Source organism: Helianthus annuus, chromosome 3, assembly GCF_002127325.2.
Source record: "Helianthus annuus cultivar XRQ/B chromosome 3, HanXRQr2.0-SUNRISE, whole genome shotgun sequence".
Classification (NCBI taxonomy): domain Eukaryota; kingdom Viridiplantae; phylum Streptophyta; class Magnoliopsida; order Asterales; family Asteraceae; genus Helianthus; species Helianthus annuus.
In genome coordinates this window covers 134,599,125-134,619,342 of record NC_035435.2, presented here as the reverse complement: position 1 = coordinate 134,619,342, position 20,218 = coordinate 134,599,125, and the positions used below count along the sequence as shown (strand labels likewise).

The following is a 20,218-nucleotide window of genomic DNA, read 5'->3' as shown; positions in this document are numbered from 1 at the left end:
TCAGCAAGCAATAAAAGAAGACATTCTGATCTTGCTTCAACATGGTGGAACTGCATATTCGATTTGGACAGAGTTGGAAGCAAAGTTTATTGGAAGTGATGATATGCTTAAGAATAAAAAATCTCTCATGAAGAAAGAATTCGATTTGTTTCGTGGTTTAAAATCTGAAAACACCAAGCAGATTATTGATAGATATTGTAACTTAGTGAGAAATATGACAAAACTTGGTATTAAGAAAGATACTGATGAATTAGTTGAAAAACTTGCAGATGCGCTTCCACACGAAACATGGGGAACATTTCTGATGATGCTGAGATCTAACAGAAAAGATTACAAAGCTATGACACTGGGAGATTTTATCAAGCATCTGGAAGCTCAGGAGATGGAGCAGAGGAAGATTGCTAGGATGAAAAACTATGATGGAGAACAGGATATCAGTTTGTACTACAAAAGTGGTGCTGCTGATTCTACAAAGTATTCTCCAAAGATTGAAACTGCTTACAGTGTTAAAGATTCTCCTGAGAAGAAGGCATCTCAAGGATCAAACAGCACAAGATTTTCATCTTACGATCCTAACATCTCTGTAACAAAGAATGGTAGAAAACTTCAGTGTGACATTGTGTTAAGCCTTGAAAATGATCAAGACTACACTGAAGAAATTGCAAAAAATCAAATGTCTTTGTTAGGGATGATTTTAGAGTCTTATAGTTGCTTTGTTGCAGGAAAGATCGGAAATCCAATGCTCACGAAAGAGGATTACGATCAAATCGATGCTGAGGAAATGGAATTGATGGATATCAAATGGTGTATGGCGAGTGTGATGAGACGTGCTGAAAAGTTTAAACAAATTACAGGCCGTGATGATTTTCGTGATGCAAACGTTTCAGCTTTGGGTTTTGATAAATCTAAAGTTACGTGTTTTCGTTGCAGGGAGAAGGCGCATTTCAAGAGGGAGTGCAAAAATCGTGAAGCTACTGGAGCCCAGAATCCTTTCGGAAACAACGACTATCACAAGAAGGCCATCTATCATCAAATCACACCACCAGCACAGCAACAGGCACAAACTGCTCATGGGAGAAATGTGGTTGATAAAAAGGCATGTGTTGTTAGTCAGGGAAAATATGATAATTTTACTTGGGAAAAGTATCTTTCGAAAGACAGCAAACGGTGTTGGGCTGAACAAGATGATGAGAAGTTGACTGAAGGTTTTACCTGGGATGATTTTTGTCCGGATCAAGATCTCATGGCCAAAGAGATGTCCAAAAACATTTCTCATGCTTTCTTTGCTAATGCATATGATTTGAAATGTGCAGAAAGAACCAGGAAAGTCATGGAAGCTGCTGAAGCAAGACGTAGAAAGCTTGAGGAAGAAGAGGAAGAGAGATTGAAAGCCGAAGCAAAAGCTGAGAAGAAGAGAAGAGCTGAGTTTTTACAATCAAACAGAATTGTCAAAGAGGTTCCTGAATTTGAAGTGAAAATTGATGCAGAACAAGTTGAAGTTCCAGAAAAATGCATGAACTGTGATTCACTGATCAAACAAAACAATGAGTTGTTGCATAATATTCACAAGTTGAAAGAATCGTATGATACAATGAACAGAGAGATCAACAAATATACTGATTCGAGTGGTGAACAAGCAGTGGCGATGAACACATTGAAAGTAGCATATCTTAGACAGCTTGATGATGCGAACTTTCATATTAAGAAGTGTGCAGATCTAGAGTTGGAGTTAGCAACGCAAAAGATAGAAACTGAGAAAGTTAAAAAGTTATTAGATAGCTACTCATGTTCTTCTTTTGTTGTTGACAGGATTTATCCAGTCGTGGAGAATTTGAAGACGTTTGAGGAAGTGAAGACGTCTGAAGAAGAGAAATCTGTGACAAAAGATGAAGAAAAGTTGAAGACTTCTAGTAAGAAATCAAGTGTGGTCTATAACAGATGTCCGCCCCCGGTCGAAAATGGATATTCACCTCGAAATCCAAATTCTGAAAGAGTTAATAAAGCAATCAATTTACAATGGGAGTCTGGGCCATCGGATAATTTGCAAGAAAGTATTGATGTTACGTATACGTCATCAGACACTGATCATGAGTCAAAGTTGATAAAAAGCGTGATCGATCAGGTGTTAGAAAAAGATGACAGTGAGGTGTCAAAACTGGAGTCCAAACCCGAGTCAAAGTCTGGGTCAAATGCGTTAAAGCCGACATTCAATAAGGACAAACGGGTTTATGATAAAGAGTTTTTACTTTCAAAATCTAATTTGAATGATGAATCGGTCAAAGTGGCATATACTTTGAAAGGTTCTGACAAATTATATTCAGATGAAAGTTTTCCAATAAGAAGTGTCAGACTCGAAATAATTCAAAAGGTTTTCAAAATAACAGAAATTAATATTTCTGAAATAAAAGATTTAAATCTTAATGGAAAACCCAAACAGTACACTTCAAGAGATCAACAAAGAATCAACAAGAAAATGGGTTACAATTGTGGTTATAGTTTCCGACAGAAACCAAACCATAATCGTAATTTCAAAAAGAAAGGTCTTGGTTTTGTCCCACCGAAAAACTATAAAAATGAAAAAAATGAATAAACCAAAAACTATGTTTGTTTCAGGGAAAACGTCAGAAGCTGAAAAAGAACAATCATTCAGAAGACAGACAAATCAGGAATTCCTTGCCAAGAAGCAAGAAGAACTAAAGAAGAATGAAGTTCCGAAGAAAAGTGAAAAGAGAACCTGTTTTCAATGTAAAATTGCTGGTCATGTGGCAAAGGATTGTCCGAAGACATTCAAGCCAAAACAGGAAGTCTCTGGGAAAATGAAAGAAAAAGTTGTTGAAAAGACAGAATTGTCAACCCGGAAGTTTACTGGCTTTGAAAATTCAACTTTTGAGAAAGGAGAACGTTCAAAGAGTGCTTCAAAAAGGAAAGATAATGTGCCAAATCAAAAATGGGTTGTGAAAGGTTCAGGTAATAGTTCTGGTGATGAATCTGATTCCATAAAATCAGAGGAGCCACGTGTTGAGAAAAAGGTTGAAAAGAAAGTTCCGATAGTGGACGATGTGAATTTTCCGCCACTGAATGCTAAAAATTACAAATCCAAAATCGGAAAAGTTGAAATTTTAAATCAATTTTATTCTGACAAGAAGAAATTTGATGTTGAAAAAACTTTCAACGGAAATGTGAAACGTATCTTTGGACAAATGGTCAATGGTAAGGCCAAAAGCATCAAAGATTTTTATGCTTCCAAAGGACGTGTTTACAAGCCTGTTGAAAGTAAAAATAAAGAAGATGTTGTTACACCCAAGGAAGGTCAGGCTTGGGTGGATATATTTTTCAAGGAATAAAAACCTGACTTGCCGGAGATCCCAAGTTGGTATCGTGGATCATGAATCGGCATCCTTCTTAATCTGTGTTTGAGGTTTTGCAGGACTTGCCGGAACTCCCAGGTTTGTAAGCGAGGAGTAGGAATCGTCACCTTGAGAATTCAACCAAAAGATGGTAATTGGTTGAAAAACAGGTTTGAAAAGCTTAATTGCTAAATGTGCAAGTGGTTGTATGATTGTGGTTGTTATAAGTGGTTCAGAATGAGAACCAGTTGATTTTACATGTGGTTAAATCAAGGTCATTAATTTGAACTTGAGTTAACTATTATTCAGAAGATTGGTAAAACAATATGATGATTGGATCCCCAATTTTACAAGAGGTAAAATCAATAAAACTTATTTTCCGGAAAAACCATTCTGATTAAAACAAACTTAAGTGTTTTGAAATCATTATGGGAAAATAGTTTTGTTGTGAGGGGGAGTTCTGATTGTTTAAGCCAAACGGATGGAGAATTGAAGTATTTCGATATTAGTTGTCATGTTCTGTACAGTTTGTTTTCATTTTTTTTACTAGATGTATTTGAATTTTAGGGGGAGTAAGAAATTTTAGAAAATCCAAAAACATCAGAAAATCCAAAAACATCAGAAAATTTGAAAAAGACAAAAACATGATAAAACTGAAAAATGAGTTTTGTTGCGAAAAAGAGGAAATGATAGTACATCAGTGAACTATCACAGCACACTAAAGAATTGTAAAGTCAAAATGTGATAAACAATCTTACTGTGGATGTGTCAGTAGGTTTTCGCACATTTAGTAAATTGAAACGAGATATAAACCTAAATTCGAACTTGCTTAATTCGTGGGTAACTATTCTTGAATATATGGGTAACCCCCGAAATCTTGTTTGAAAGGTCCCATATTCTGAGATACTAGGTCTTTATACTCAGTGATATCTGGGGTATTATCCCAGGACTTCTGCTGAATGGAAGTTCTGACATAGTCCCCGGATAATACTTTCTGCATAAGCTTGAAAAAGCGCCGCCCTCAGCAATCTGATTAAACAATAAAATTGATAGTCATTGCTGTTGTAAAAAAAGATCCTCTAAAGGGGACCCACCAAAAGTCGAGCCGTCATCTCTCTGCTGAACAGAAGTTCTGACCTGAGCTCTCACGGTTTCGCATCTACCCCTTTACAGATATCATCTGTGGTATACTCACCTGTAAGACTGAATATTTGGGATCTGGATACAGGAGTATATTCAAGTGGAGTGATACACAATTAAGTTTAAGTCTCTAAAACATTAATATCGTATCTCGAATCAATTGAAGTCTGTGTGAAAATTTAAGTGGACAAACATACTGACAATCTAGGTAAATTGTTTAGAACTGAAAATGTTTAAAGCTTAACGGTGTTAGTGATATGTTTCATAATTGATATGATCCTCTTGCACAAACTCACAAAAATATTATCTGTAAATATTTGTTTTCTGCATTTAATTCTGAAAATCCAAAAAGATTTTTGGTGTGTTTTTAGCATAAAATTTTGAAAAATCAAAAAGATTTTCGACAACTGGTGTTGAGATGCTGATTTTCGAAATTCAAAGTGCTAAACTTGAAGAACTAGTTTGGGAAGAGTGTATGTGATGATGTTAAATTTTTGTTTGAAAAGTGCCAGTAAAAATCTTGAATGTAAAATCATTAATATAGTTTCTGGTACAAGTTTCTAAAAGTTTGAAAGTTTAATATTTTAATAGAAACTTATAGTTGGGTAGAGATTGTGCAGGACTTGAGCCAGATATTGATCCTGAGAGAGAATGGAGCCAGGTATCGATCTGGAACTTGATGGGAGCCTGTTAATGATCTTGATTTGAAGAATGAAGATGTGAATTCCAGACTACGATCCCAGTTGTGTGAGAGGGGGAGTCTGAATACACCGTGTCAACAGCTGAGAGAGAGGAGTTTGGTGATGATGAAGAAAGAGAACGAGGATTCTTGGAGTGACAGATATTTCAGAGGCAGATGGACGACTAATGAAGATTGTAGATTGACATGTGCGAAGACTCTATGAAGACTCTGTTAACATCCGAGGGGGAGTCTGTTGGTGCACTTACGTCTGTCGACTACGTCTTTCATCGAGTCTTATAGTTGAACAGATCAGACATGATACGGAAATCTAGAAATAGCTGATTGTAATAGGTTCACTTTTATGGTCTTACCTAGGTCCGCTTTTATGTCAGTCTTGTTCTGGTTCGCTTATAGGACATGTTCTGGTTCGCTTTTAGGACATGGTGTAGGTCCGCTTATATGGCTGTTCATATAAGCGAACCCAACCATATATATATAGGAGATGTATTAGCGAACCTAGTTAGTTGAAGGTGTATTTGTTCCGGCATGCTGCTGAAGTGCTGTCAAACATTGTATTTGAGTTCAATATCAATAATACAACAAGTTTAAAGTGAATCCAGCTAGAATAGCACCAAATCATCAGTTTCCGCCTCTTGATTTGGATAGGAATTTCTCTGATCGACTCAAACAGGGCCGAACGCGATCCTACACTTCCCCTTTAGCAAGTCTGACAGACCCTTGAAGAAGCCTTGCCGCTCCCTGCGGTCTTCTCGAACTTCTTGTTCGACTTGGTTCAACCTATCAAGAACCTCCTGCTGACGTTCCGGCGGGATAAGCTGTGGCTGCGACGGCTGGTACAGTGGTTGAGGAGGTGGTGGACGCTGGTACCTATAAGTTGGGTAACCAGTGGTCCAAAGACCACCATAAGGTCCCTCTGGGTGACGTGCGTTGTAGTCCCACGCTTCCTGATATGGGTCTACGTTGGCATAGTCAAACTGGGTGTGAGCCGGCTGCTCAAACGGGTTGTACGCCGCTGAGCCAGCGTAGGCAGGTATTGGGTTGTCCAAACCCAATGGAGGTGCCATAGGCACTGAGTTGACCTCAGGAATGGGGTTTGATGGACCCCCCATTTGTGGTTCTTCTTCTTCTTCCTGGAGTGGCGGATCATGACTGCCACTCGATGGTTGGGGAGTGCTGATTCGGACTCCCCCTCGCACGGACATACGTGCGTTTGACCTTCTCCGCCTCGGTGGCTCCGGAGGCGGTTGTTGCTCCACTGGTGGTGGTGGTGGCGGAGTGACTGCACGAAACAAGAATCCTGAGAAGGATCCTGTTGTTGTTGCTGTTGCTGCTGATACGGAGAGGAGTGGTGAGAGGGGGTAAAATACCAGTCAATGTTTCGGAACCTCTCCTCGTAGCTGTCCGGACCGCGATAAGGCGATTCATGAAATGAAGACCCATCTGAGATCTCGATGGGGTGGTTTGGTGTTCCGGATGCTGGTTCCACGGGGTCCGTGTCTTCATCCATATCGTCAGCATGGTCTCCTGAGAAATGATCCTCAGGTCCTAGTGGGTTGAATCCCACGGGTTCTAGAAAGATGTTGGCCGGGTTAAACCGGCTCTGAAAAACTGGGGTTGGGTCGTCGAACGAATGGTGAGAATTGGACCTTTGCAATGGTACGGAAGAGGGTGGTTGATTATTGGGCTCATCCTCTGATTGGGGCCCAAAGGAATGTAAGTATGAAGGTGAAGAGCTGAGGGAGACTGACCGCCTCCCGGGTTCAACATAGAGCCTCCACGGCTCTTGTGGGCTCGTACTCATCGTAATGGAAGGTGTTCGCCGGTGCGAGGGCCCGACTTCATGGTCGTGGCTCGTGAAAGGATCCTTTCCTCGTCCGCGTCTCATTCGTGGCGGCATGATTTAGACCTGTCAACAAAATGATACAACAACATATATATATAAAATAAAATAAAGACAAAATGAAATAAAACAAAATAGAGTTTGTCCTATGTTCTTTGTCTAGACTCGGAACTCGAGGAATGTGCATTTATTTAACTGAGGTTAAACACAGAAGGCTAGTGTTTAATTCACTCAGCGTTGGCTCTGATACCAACCTGTCACACCCCTATTTTCCATGTGTCACTGGTGGGCCCGGTGGGGGGATTCCGTGACGTAGTTGATATCGTCATAGTCAAATATACAAAAATATAAATGCACAGCGGAAGCAAAGAAATATTTATTTCAACTTAAAAATATTGTAATATTCAAGTATCACAAAATAGTCAAAATAGATCCACAGGCAGATCCAAACAAAAGGAAACTTCATTTCAACAGACTTCATGCATCCTAAGCTTGCGTGTCACGGCCCCCGACCCGGTTTGACCCGTTTCAGGAGCCGCGGGACAGGAATCCCGTGGTATTTAATTTAGGCGACAGCGGAAGTCTTTTTAAAACAGGATCTTTTAATAATTTAAACTGCTCGTTTCATAACTTAGGGATAACTTCCCGAAATTTACAAGAATGCGATTTCTCAGGGAAATCTTTATTTTCAAAACATGTTCATTTATTTATTTACATTGAGCCACTTTTCTAAGCTGGGAGTGCTCCACGACACTTTTCTTTGCTCATACCAGATCACCTGAAACATGTTTGAAAAAGGTTTTGTCAGCGGGGAAATACTGAGTGAATCATTCAGTTTACTGGAAACGACACATTTGTTATAATCTACAGTATTAAGGGGAATTACAATGTTTCTGATATCAAACCAACTACCCACAGTATTTGTCACTAGACCATCCATTGGCTAGCCCATTTGTCCAATGGTGTCTGTGACTGTGGTCAGATCACCCCTTGGCCACCCGTTTGTCCAAGTGTGACGGGAAATAAGTAATGTATACAAAACCCCACATACCGGCTGTAACTTGGTGATTACATAGACTTAATCACTGTAACTATAACTTTGAAATAACTTGGAGTTTTGTAAAACAGTTGATAAAATGACTAACTGATGTGCTAAATGTGGGTTAATTAAAACAACTAAAATTACCCTAATTCTAGACTCTCTAAGCTTTAAATTTATAAAACTAAGACTCTCTAAACCCTAAACCACACAACCGGCAAGTGTACCGATCGGTGTAGTATAGCCTAAGGAAGTCCGAGTATCGAACCCAAGAGACTCTACTGATTACGCTAACGACTCTATCTAGACTTAGACTGACACGGACTTAACTAATTGTTTATTTGATGGGGGGTTTTTTCTAAATATCCTAAAAATATAATTAAAATTATACTAACTAGACGCGAACTCGAACAAAGGTTTTGACCAGAGATGATGAAGACTACCTAGGCTAGACGCAAGCTAAACTCAGAATGGATCTCTATTCGATGATTTTGTGGTGTGGAACCGGGATCTTTGAATGCTAAACCTATTAATACGCCACTAAGCCCCTCAAACACTCTCAAGGCGATTCTTATGGCACTACCTAGGCTGTTACGCTCACCGGTTTTCTAGATTTCTTTTCCGTCCTCTAGTTTCTTGAAAGTGCCTATGTAAGACGCTCTACTTTGCCGCGCGAACGTCTAAAGCAACTACGGGTTTTAATCTTGGCTTAATAGACAATGGGTGGTTAATTCCTTATAACTACTCCGAGACCTATCAATATCCTCGAGCCTTTCCGCGACGAGTCTAGCAGCACACTTGATTTTAATTAATTACCGAATATTGTTCCTAAGGTTACTAGTGCACTTTCACCCTAAAGGATTAATGACCTATTACATGATATAGACACTCACCTAAATCAATAACCCTAATCCGACTCTATTATGTGATAAAGACCGTCACCAAGAATCGAATGAAGCAATAAACAATAATCAAATAATCTCAAGCACGCATATGCACCAAGTTAAATTCCCGAAGCTTTTACAATACAAGAAAAAATCCACAACCACGCCAAAAATCGAATAAAGAACCAAACTTTATTATGCCATAGTCATTAGCCTAGGTAGTTTATAGAAAATTAGCCAAGAATCATGATCAAACACATAGTATCAAACAATATAAATTCTGAATTCATCGTAAAACAAGTGAAAACAAACGAATAAAGAAGATAACGGGAAGAATAAACCCGAATACTTCGATCCCGAGTGCTTCCGATCGTTACGCGATGATTCCAAGCGATCCCAGAGCTTCAAACAGCCTCCAAGATGTCCAATTTTCGTCTAAAGCTCGTGTATGATCGTCCAAAGCCGTCTGATGTTGTTGCCCTCTCTAGCCGTATATGTTGATGTTGCTGTGTTCACCTCCCTTTTTATAATGATGGCAGCCCCCTTTTAAAAAAAATATTATATATTCGCCGCCTCCAAAATCTTGCTTGCGTCTCACCTTGGTGTCCAACCGACCTCCTCCCTTCATTAATTGGGCCGCCCCCTAACCAATAAGGACTGCCGCCCAACTCAGCCAATCAAGGCTGCCCCTGTTGTTCACAAATGGGCTTCGGCCCAATTCATATGCCGCCCCCATAATTGTCAATAATGTGCCGCCTTTTTATCCAATTAAACCCAACAACCGTCCAACTTTATGTATGCTTTTTGAGAATAATTGGAACCTCACCTCCTGCCTTCACGTGCTTTATATCATAATGTCCTTTTAGGATTCCTTTTTTTTTTCTTTTTATAATATTCAAGACTCATAACCCTCATATTCATATTCATATTCATATTCATGTAAAACTCGATTGGAGATATTTGGTGGCACACCAACTTATAAAATAGACATAGTGGCCCCGACCCATTCACAGAAAACAACGGCGAATTTTCTTCGGTTTCTGGCACCTCACTCTGGCCAACTGGCTGGTCATTTCCATATCACTCGTTTTTGTTCCATTTGCACCAGGACCTGCCAAAACACAAACTAATATAGTACAACACTAAAACTAAATAAAAACAAATAAAACCTACGCAATAATTATACAATTTACACGGGACAAATATGTGTATTTTACCCCACATCAAATATCCCCACACTTAACCTTTTTTCGTCCTCGAAAAAGAATTATGGATAACGGAATCATAGTCAAAGTAATCGTTCGGACCAAAAGCTTATGTTCATTTGTTAAAATCAAGACATGTGTTAGCTACGATTGCAAGTATTTCGATCCTCTTAAACCCAAACCCGGTTCCGAGCCCATATCATGCAATTTAAGTCCGAATATGGGTCAATCTACCTAGGGTCTCACACTAGCAATCGCAAGCACATCTAATCCCACCTCAAACTGGACAAAGAGAACGATCAAAGACCAATTCCCAACCGCTTTATATCAAAACCAATATAGTTTGCAATCAAACAATTTTTTTCTTTTTCTTTTTTTTTTTCCATTCGTGAGTCTAGACGGTGCTTTCCCAAAACAAGAGGCAGTCCGGCTGTAGAGTCGCTATCCCCAACCACAGACTACTTAGCTTCAGTACTTTTTATTATTTTTTTTCTTTTTTCTTTTTTCTTTGCTTTGCACGGTCGATTTCACACACCCTAGAGGTAATCCGGCTGTAGAGTCACTATCCCCAACCCAGATTACGTAGGAATGGCTACTTTCATTTAGTTTCTAGCTCACTTTTATTCTATTTTTTTTTTATTTCGCATGACCACAAACTCTAATGGTTTTAACTTATAACGGTGCCCCTTATGTTATTTTTGGCGGTTTCAATTTCTCCACTTTCCCTAGATGAGAACCCACTAGTAGACCGACATTAGGTATATTAAGATCAAAGGAACCTAGAACCGACTCAGGCCTACCCGCATATCCCAAACTAGACACAAGCTCAATTATTTAATCTCATATTATTATTATTTGACCCCGAACAAAAATCCAACTTTTCTATCATTTTCCGTTTTTATTTTGCAAACTTCTTATTTCAAAAGACATTTTCTAATTTTTTTATTTTTTTTTTATTTTTTTTTTGGATTTTTGAAATTTTTTTTTATGACTCAAGACTCTACTAACTAGACACACTGAACAATAGTTCCCATCCCCACACTTAAACTTTACATTGCCCTCGATGTAAGATGGAAACCGACTCAAAAAACTAAAAATAAATAAGAAATAAAAGACCAAGGGCAAATCGGAAAGGACTTAGCTGGTTTAATTCGCAGATGCTCCAAAACTCTCGTCCAATCCAGCTCGATCGTATAGCATTTCGTTCGCGATCGGCTTGACTCTAACTGGTATACTTGATAAATGCCTGAAATTTGAATAAACAGCTCCAAAATCACCCGAATGGAGATTGAGTACGGGTGGTACATATTCAAACCTGCATAAACAAAAACAAGCAAACACCAAAGCAGTACCGACTCTAAAAAAAAATGACTCAATACTACTAAATTAGACTCATGATACAAAATAAAAGACTCAATATACAAACTCTACAAATGGTGCACAACTGTCTACGCACTCATGGAGGATCATATAAGCGCAGCTCACCTCCATACCAACTACTACGGGCTGCAGCACTATCAAACGTATCATTTCCCGCATCTCTCCAAACTCCCTCATATTTCTCACAATCTCTCAACTCGTCATCGGGCGGTTTGAATCTAGATGTTTCATATCGAAATCTATCCCCACACTGAGCCCTGCTCAGTGTCTCTATCCTAGATTCTAACCTCATCAACCTCTCTTCCAACTCTTCAACTCTCCTATCAGGTGGATCCCCACACTTGGGTTTTAACACCTTCTCCACACTCGGCTCAGTCACCACCTCTTTCTCGGCACTCTCAACCTTCCCACTCTCCTCCAACAACGCGATCGCTTCGACTCGATCACTCGACCCTCTCGTAGTATTCACCTTGAAAACTACCGACTCGTCGCCCGCTCTAAGTGTAATTGTGCCTAAGAAGACATCTATAAGCGCTTTAGCGGTGTTCAAGAACGGGCGCCCTAAAATCAACGGCACTTTTTCATCAGCCTCCATATCTAGCACTACAAAATCCGCTGGAAAGACAAACCTGTCCACCTTCACTAACAAATTCTCCACTATCCCACGAGGATACTTAACTGACTTATCCGCTAACGAGAGGGTCATTCGAGTTGGCTTCAAATCACCAAGGCCTAGTTTTTCGTAAAATGAATATGGCATCAAATTAATACTAGCACCAAGGTCTGCCAACGCGTGGTTTTGAACATCACCACCAAAGAAACATGGGATCGTGAATATGCCCGGATCAGTGAGTTTCTCAGGAAGTTTAGTCAAGATCACTGCAGAACAATCTCCATTCAATGGAGTACTAGAACACTCACCTATCTTATCCTTACGCTTGAGGAAATCCTTAAGGAACTTGGCGTATTTGGGCATAGATCTCAGGGCCTCTATGAACGGAAGATTCACCTTTAGCTGGGTGAACATCGTAAGAAACTTCTCGTATTCCCTAGCGTATTGCTGCTGCTTAGCACGGGCGGGAAACGGAAGACGGGAATAATCAATCACCGGCGGTGGCCTAGCCCTAACCGGCTGCTTCTCTACTTTCTTCTCAACCTGAGGCTCCTCGGTATGTGCGGTACTTGCTGGGTCTAGCCTATGTTGCACCTTACCTGGGGCCTCCATCTCTATTTCCTCATCTACCTCAGCGTCACTCTCTAACTCAACACTCTCTCTCGCGACCTCTCCTAGACTCATCCCACTACGAGTAGTGATGGCTTTCACAGAATGGTTAACCGGGTGAGTGGTACCTGAAAACTGACCAGAGGGGGACTCTCTCAACTGCCTAGCTATATCCCCTACTGACCTCTGAAGATCTAAAAGAGTAGACTCTTGATTTTTAAGCTGAAGTTCGTGGTTTCTATTCGTCTGCTCCTGATTTTTCATGAACGCCTGAGTCTGCGTCATCATCTGGGCGAACATCTCCTCCAACCTGTTCGTACTAACCTCAGGAGCCTTTCCACTGCCTTGACTCTCCTGAGTCGGTCCTCCACTAGCAAACTGCCTACTCGAACCACTATACTGACCACTCTGATATAAATCAGTCCCCCTACTTTGATACTGACTCAATGGAAAACCAGGGGGATCGCCAGAAGGGCGATATCCACTACTACTACCACTACCCTGCCAGCTGGAGTTAAAAAGATTATTATTATTACTAAATTGACCCCTAGACTGACCAGCTATGAACTCAACCTGCTCTAGAGTAAGAGTGGGACAATCGAGCGTGTCGTGACCTCCCCTACAGACCTCACACCTATCAATTCTCTTCTTAATCTCACTCAGCTCTCGCTTCATCTCTTGCCTCAACTCCTCTCTAACTCTCTCGATCATAGCAGCAACTACCGATGGATCCAAGCTAACTTGGTTTACCCCTCGACCGGCCGAGGAGGTACGAACAGGAATGGAAGTCCTGCTGGTAGTGCTGTAATCCATGTCAGAATGGGCAAAACTTTGAAACAAATCGTTACACTCAGCTACTGTCTTCTTGCCCAAAAGTTGCCCTCCTGCTGAAGTATCGAAACGAGCTCTAATCTCAGGAGTAAGACCATTGTAGAATTTTTCAACTAACGCCCAATCAGACAAACCATGCTGCGAACAACGGGAAAGAAGCGTCTGAAAACGCTCCCACGCCAAGTGGTACGGCTCATCAGGCTCCATGCGGAAGGAGTGGATCTGATCACGAAGGCGAGACGCTTTGGCTGGTGGAAAGTACTTGGCTAAGAAAGCATCACGGAGACCTGCCCAAGTGGTGAAAGTGCCTGCGGGCTGAGAATCGAACCAGACGGCTGCGCGTCCAGCGAGTGAGAATGGAAAGATCTGAAGATACCTAGCATCAAGATTGACACCCTCAATGGAGAAGGTGCTGCAGAGACGAGTGATGCGATTGATATGAGCGGGGGCATCCTCGTCGTCACGACCATGGAACTGGCAGGAATTTGTGATGGCGGTCATAATGTAGGATGGAATCTGCCAAGACCGATCGTTCGGGATGTCTGGAAGGGTGATGGGGGAATTCCCACCGGCAAAGCCAGTGGTCGCCTGATCGTAGACTGTCCTACGGGCCATGTGAGCTACGGGTGGTGGACTAGGTGGAGATGAAGAAGAAGAAGACTAACAACTGACTCGACAAACTAAAACAAAAAGAAACAAATAAATCTAGACTCCTACGACTCAAACAAATAGCACGTAGCACGTATAATGTCAATCAAGTCCAAACAAAGTAATCAACGCAATCGCCAAGAGTCCCCGGCAACGGCGCCAAAAACTTGATGTGCTAAATGTGGGTTAATTAAAACAACTAAAATTACCCTAATTCTAGACTCTCTAAGCTTTAAATTTATAAAACTAAGACTCTCTAAACCCTAAACCACACAACCGGCAAGTGTACCGATCGGTGTAGTATAGCCTAAGGAAGTCCGAGTATCGAACCCAAGAGACTCTACTGATTACGCTAACGACTCTATCTAGACTTAGACTGACACGGACTTAACTAATTGTTTATTTGATGGGGGGTTTTTTCTAAATATCCTAAAAATATAATTAAAATTATACTAACTAGACGCGAACTCGAACAAAGGTTTTGACCAGAGATGATGAAGACTACCTAGGCTAGACGCAAGCTAAACTCAGAATGGATCTCTATTCGATGATTTTGTGGTGTGGAACCGGGATCTTTGAATGCTAAACCTATTAAGACGCCACTAAGCCCCTCAAACACTCTCAAGGCGATTCTTATGGCACTACCTAGGCTGTTACGCTCACCGGTTTTCTAGATTTCTTTTCCGTCCTCTAGTTTCTTGAAAGTGCCTATGTAAGACGCTCTACTTTGCCGCGCGAACGTCTAAAGCAACTACGGGTTTTAATCTTGGCTTAATAGACAATGGGTGGTTAATTCCTTATAACTACTCCGAGACCTATCAATATCCTCGAGCCTTTCCGCGACGAGTCTAGCAGCACACTTGATTTTAATTAATTACCGAATATTGTTCCTAAGGTTACTAGTGCACTTTCACCCTAAAGGATTAATGACCTATTACATGATATAGACACTCACCTAAATCAATAACCCTAATCCGACTCTATTATGTGATAAAGACCGTCACCAAGAATCGAATGAAGCAATAAACAATAATCAAATAATCTCAAGCACGCATATGCACCAAGTTAAATTCCCGAAGCTTTTACAATACAAGAAAAAATCCACAACCACGCCAAAAATCGAATAAAGAACCAAACTTTATTATGCCATAGTCATTAGCCTAGGTAGTTTATAGAAAATTAGCCAAGAATCATGATCAAACACATAGTATCAAACAATATAAATTCTGAATTCATCGTAAAACAAGTGAAAACAAACGAATAAAGAAGATAACGGGAAGAATAAACCCGAATACTTCGATCCCGAGTGCTTCCGATCGTTACGCGATGATTCCAAGCGATCCCAGAGCTTCAAACAGCCTCCAAGATGTCCAATTTTCGTCTAAAGCTCGTGTATGATCGTCCAAAGCCGTCTGATGTTGTTGCCCTCTCTAGCCGTATATGTTGATGTTGCTGTGTTCACCTCCCTTTTTATAATGATGGCAGCCCCCTTTTAAAAAAAATATTATATATTCGCCGCCTCCAAAATCTTGCTTGCGTCTCACCTTGGTGTCCAACCGACCTCCTCCCTTCATTAATTGGGCCGCCCCCTAACCAATAAGGACTGCCGCCCAACTCAGCCAATCAAGGCTGCCCCTGTTGTTCACAAATGGGCTTCGGCCCAATTCATATGCCGCCCCCATAATTGTCAATAATGTGCCGCCTTTTTATCCAATTAAACCCAACAACCGTCCAACTTTATGTATGCTTTTTGAGAATAATTGGAACCTCACCTCCTGCCTTCACGTGCTTTATATCATAATTTCCTTTTAGGATTCCTTTTTTTTTCTTTTTATAATATTCAAGACTCATAACCCTCATATTCATATTCATATTCATGTAAAACTCGATTGGAGATATTTGGTGGCACACCAACTTATAAAATAGACATAGTGGCCCCGACCCATTCACAGAAAATAACGGCGAATTTTCTTCGGTTTCTGGCACCTCACTCTGGCCAACTGGCTGGTCATTTCCATATCACTCGTTTTTGTTCCATTTGCACCAGGACCTGCCAAAACACAAACTAATATAGTACAACACTAAAACTAAATAAAAACAAATAAAACCTACGCAATAATTATACAATTTACACGGGACAAATATGTGTATTTTACCCCACATCACTAACTCACAAACTGTGAGAAAAGAGTTTATAAAAGAGGAATGACTCACATGGCAGATTTACGAGCAGAGTATAAGCTTTACTGATTAGCCTGTTAACCTAATTTAAATAATAATGCACACACACAAACGGGATTAGTAACTAATTCAGCAGTTACGTCAATTCACGAGATTAAACCCTCACAACTATTATCAAGTGCGATACTTAATAATCCAATGGATTCACAACGAATGACAGAGCATAGTCCGAATTCGAACAGCACTCAAACATTCAAGTTGAAATCACAATGAATAACAAAGTACAAGCTCAATTTGAGCAGCACTCGGACAATCGTTGGATAGTTATAATCGATCGGACGTTGAATCGTAATAGCGATCGAGTTATTACCCTGATTGCGGCAGCACCTCGTGATCGTGTGTGTGTGTGGTGAACTGATTTCAGGATATCTCAACGTTCACAGAAGGTTTGTGCAACGTTTTGACACCTATGTTCTAATGCCAAGGTCAGCTATTTATAGCAAGTTTTGGGGCTCCCTTACGGACTGTAAGCCTGACCCTTTACGGTCCGTAAGCTAAGCAGTCTAATTTATAGGCTGCCTAGCTCGGGACTAGCCTTGGTGAATCAAAATTTCAACCAATCAGCTGCTAGCAACGTTTTAATTTAGATAATTACCAACTAGGGTTTGCCCCCCTCGAGTTTTAGGGGCCCTGATCCTGATTCCGATCATTCGGAAAATTTTAGGGCTAGTGCAGAATTAATTGGGTGTCTCAATTAGGGTTTTCTTATTGACTAATTATTGTCCTAATTATTGATTTTGGTGACAGTTGTTACATTCTCCCCACCTTAAGAAAAATCTCGTCCTCGAGATTTACTGAAATAGATGAGGGTACATTCGCTTCATCTCTGATTCCAGTTCCCAAGTATATTCTGGTCCTCTCTTGGATTCCCATTTGACTTTTACTAGCACTAGTCGTTTGTGTTTGAGAAACTTGATTTTCCGGTCTTCTATTTGTAAGGGTTTCTCTACGAATTTCAGCTTTTCATTTACCTCTATATCTTGAAGAGGTACTACCAGGGATTCGTCTAATAGACATTTCTTGAGATTGGATACATGAAACACATCATGTACTCCTGCTAATTCTTCTGGTAGTTGTAAACGATAAGCTACTGGTCCTATTCGTTGGATCACTGGGAATGGTCCGACATATCTTGGACTCAGTTTTCCTTTCTTACCAAATCGTACTACTCCTTTCCAAGGAAATACTTTTAATAGTACTTTGTCTCCGACTTGGAATTCTAACGGCTTGCGGCGATTGTCTGCATAGCTCTTCTGACGATCTCTAGCAGTCTTCAGTCTTTCCTTGATTTGTGATATCTTGTCAGTAGTTTCTTGCACAATCTCTGGTCCTGATAATTGACTTTCTCCTATTTCTGCCCAACATACGGGAGTTCTGCACTTGCGTCCATACAATGCTTCGAATGGAGCAGCTTCGATGCTCGAATGATAACTATTGTTATAGGAGAATTCAATTAATGGTAAATGGCTATCCCAATTACCACCAAAGTCAATTACACATGCTCGGAGCATGTCTTCCAGGGTTTGTATTGTCCTTTTACTTTGTCCGTCTGTTTGAGGATGATATGCAGTACTTAAATTAAGTCGAGTTCCCATTGCTTCTTGGAAACTTGTCCAGAAACGGGAAGTGAAACGACTATCTCTATCCGATACAATGGAGAGTGGGACTCCATGTAAGGATACTACTTCATCTACATACAACTTGGCTAACCTTTCCATGCTAAAGGTTTCCTTCATTGGTAGAAAATGAGCTGATTTGGTTAATTGATCCACAATTACCCAAATAGCATCATTACCTTTTCTGGTTTTGGGTAACTTAGTAACAAAATCCATTGTTATGAGTTCCCATTTCCATACAGGCATTTCTAACTGTTGTAGTAGTCCTGAAGGTTTCTGATGTTCGGCTTTAACTTGTGAACATGTTAGACACTTAGATACGTATTTAGCTATATCCTTTTTCATTCCTATCCACCAAAAATTATTTCTTAAATCTTGGTACATCTTATTATTTCCTGGATGTACAGTATACCTTGATTTATGAGATTCTTCTAAAATTTTATTTCTTAATTCTCCTTGCTTAGGTACCCAAATTCGTTTCTTGTGGAATCTCCAAATTCCATCTTTTCCTTGTTCTAATTCCTTTAGGTAACCTTTCATTCTTTCGGCATCGTCCTTGATTGCCGTTTCTTGAATTTTCTTTATTTGTTCCATTAAATCTAATTGTAGATTTAACCTAAGAGCACGGACTCGCTTTTGCTTTTCATGATACTTACGACTTAAGGCGTCTGCGACTACGTTTGCCTTTCCTTCGTGATACTGAATATCACAGTCGTAATCACTTAGGATTTCCATCCACCTTCTTTGCCTCATGTTTAACTCTTTTTGCCCAAATATATACCTTAAACTTTTATGGTCCGTATAGATAGTAAACTTACTTCCATACAGATAATGTCTCCAAATCTTAAGAGCAAAAATTATGGCTCCTAACTCTAGGTCATGAGTCGTATAATTTTCTTCGTGCTTTTTCAATTGCCTAGAGGCATACGCAATTACCTTTTTGCGTTGCATCAACACACATCCATATCCTAATTTTGAAGCATCACAATATACTTCAAAATCCTCAGTTCCTTCGGGTAAAGCTAAAATTGGAGCATTTGTTAATTTGTGTTTTAGAATCCTAAAAGCTTCCTCTTGTCTAGATCCCCATTCAAACTTAACGGCTTTACAGGTTAGCTTAGTCAAAGGTACAGCTATCCTAGAGAAATCTTTAATAAATCGTCTATAATATCCAGCTAAGCCTAGAAAACTTCTAACTTCCATAGCCGTTCGTGGAGCTTTCCAATTCGTGATTGCTTCTATTTTAGCAGGATCTACGTGAATTCCTTCGTGATTCACCATATGACCTAAAAATTGTACTTCTTGTAGCCAGAATTCACACTTCGAGAATTTGGCATAAAGCTTTTCCTTTCTTAACAAAGTTAAGAGTGCATGTAAGTGCTCACAGTGTTCCTCCTGACTTTTGGAATAAATGAGTATATCGTCAATGAAAACGATCACAAATTTATCCAAGTATGGTTTACAAATCCTATTCATCATGTCCATAAATGCGGCTGGAGCATTTGTTAATCCAAAGGGCATGACTGTAAACTCATAATGACCATACCTAGTTCTGAAAGCAGTTTTAGGTATGTCCTCCTCTTGCACTTTCAGCTGGTGATATCCTGATCTTAAGTCTATCTTAGAGAAATACCTAGCTCCTTGTAATTGATCAAAAAGATCATCAATCCTAGGTAATGGGTATCGGTTCTTAATTGTAACTTTATTTAATTCCCTATAATCGATACACATTCTCATTGATCCATCTTTCTTCTTCACAAACAACACTGGTGCACCCCAAGGGGATGAACTAGGTTGTATGAATCCTTTGCTTAGTAATTCATCTAATTGCTTTTTCAATTTTAGCATTTCAGTAGGTGTTAATCGATAAGGTGTCTTAGCTATTGGTGTAGTACCTGGAATTAAATGAATTCTAAACTCTATTTCCCTATCCGGTGGTAACCCAGGTAGTTCTTCTGGAAAGATATCTGGGTATTCTGAAACTATAGGGATGTCCTGGAGTTCCTTACTTTTAGTGTTAATGATTACAGAAATCATATACACATTTCTTGTTTCCTTGAATAACTAGACAATTTCATTACTGAAATGAATTTCAGTGGCTTTCGAGGTCTATCTCCTGTAA

General features: G+C 40.1%; 1 protein-coding gene across 1 annotated transcript; it reads right to left on the bottom strand.

The window, feature by feature from the left end:
• Positions 1-11,614: 11,614 nt before the first annotated feature.
• Positions 11,615-14,206, bottom strand: LOC110932104. The gene has a single exon (XM_022175463.1). The coding sequence runs from the start codon at positions 14,204-14,206 to the stop codon at positions 11,615-11,617; it is 2,592 nt and encodes an 863-aa protein (XP_022031155.1).
• Between the last annotated feature and the right edge of the window lie 6,012 nt (positions 14,207-20,218).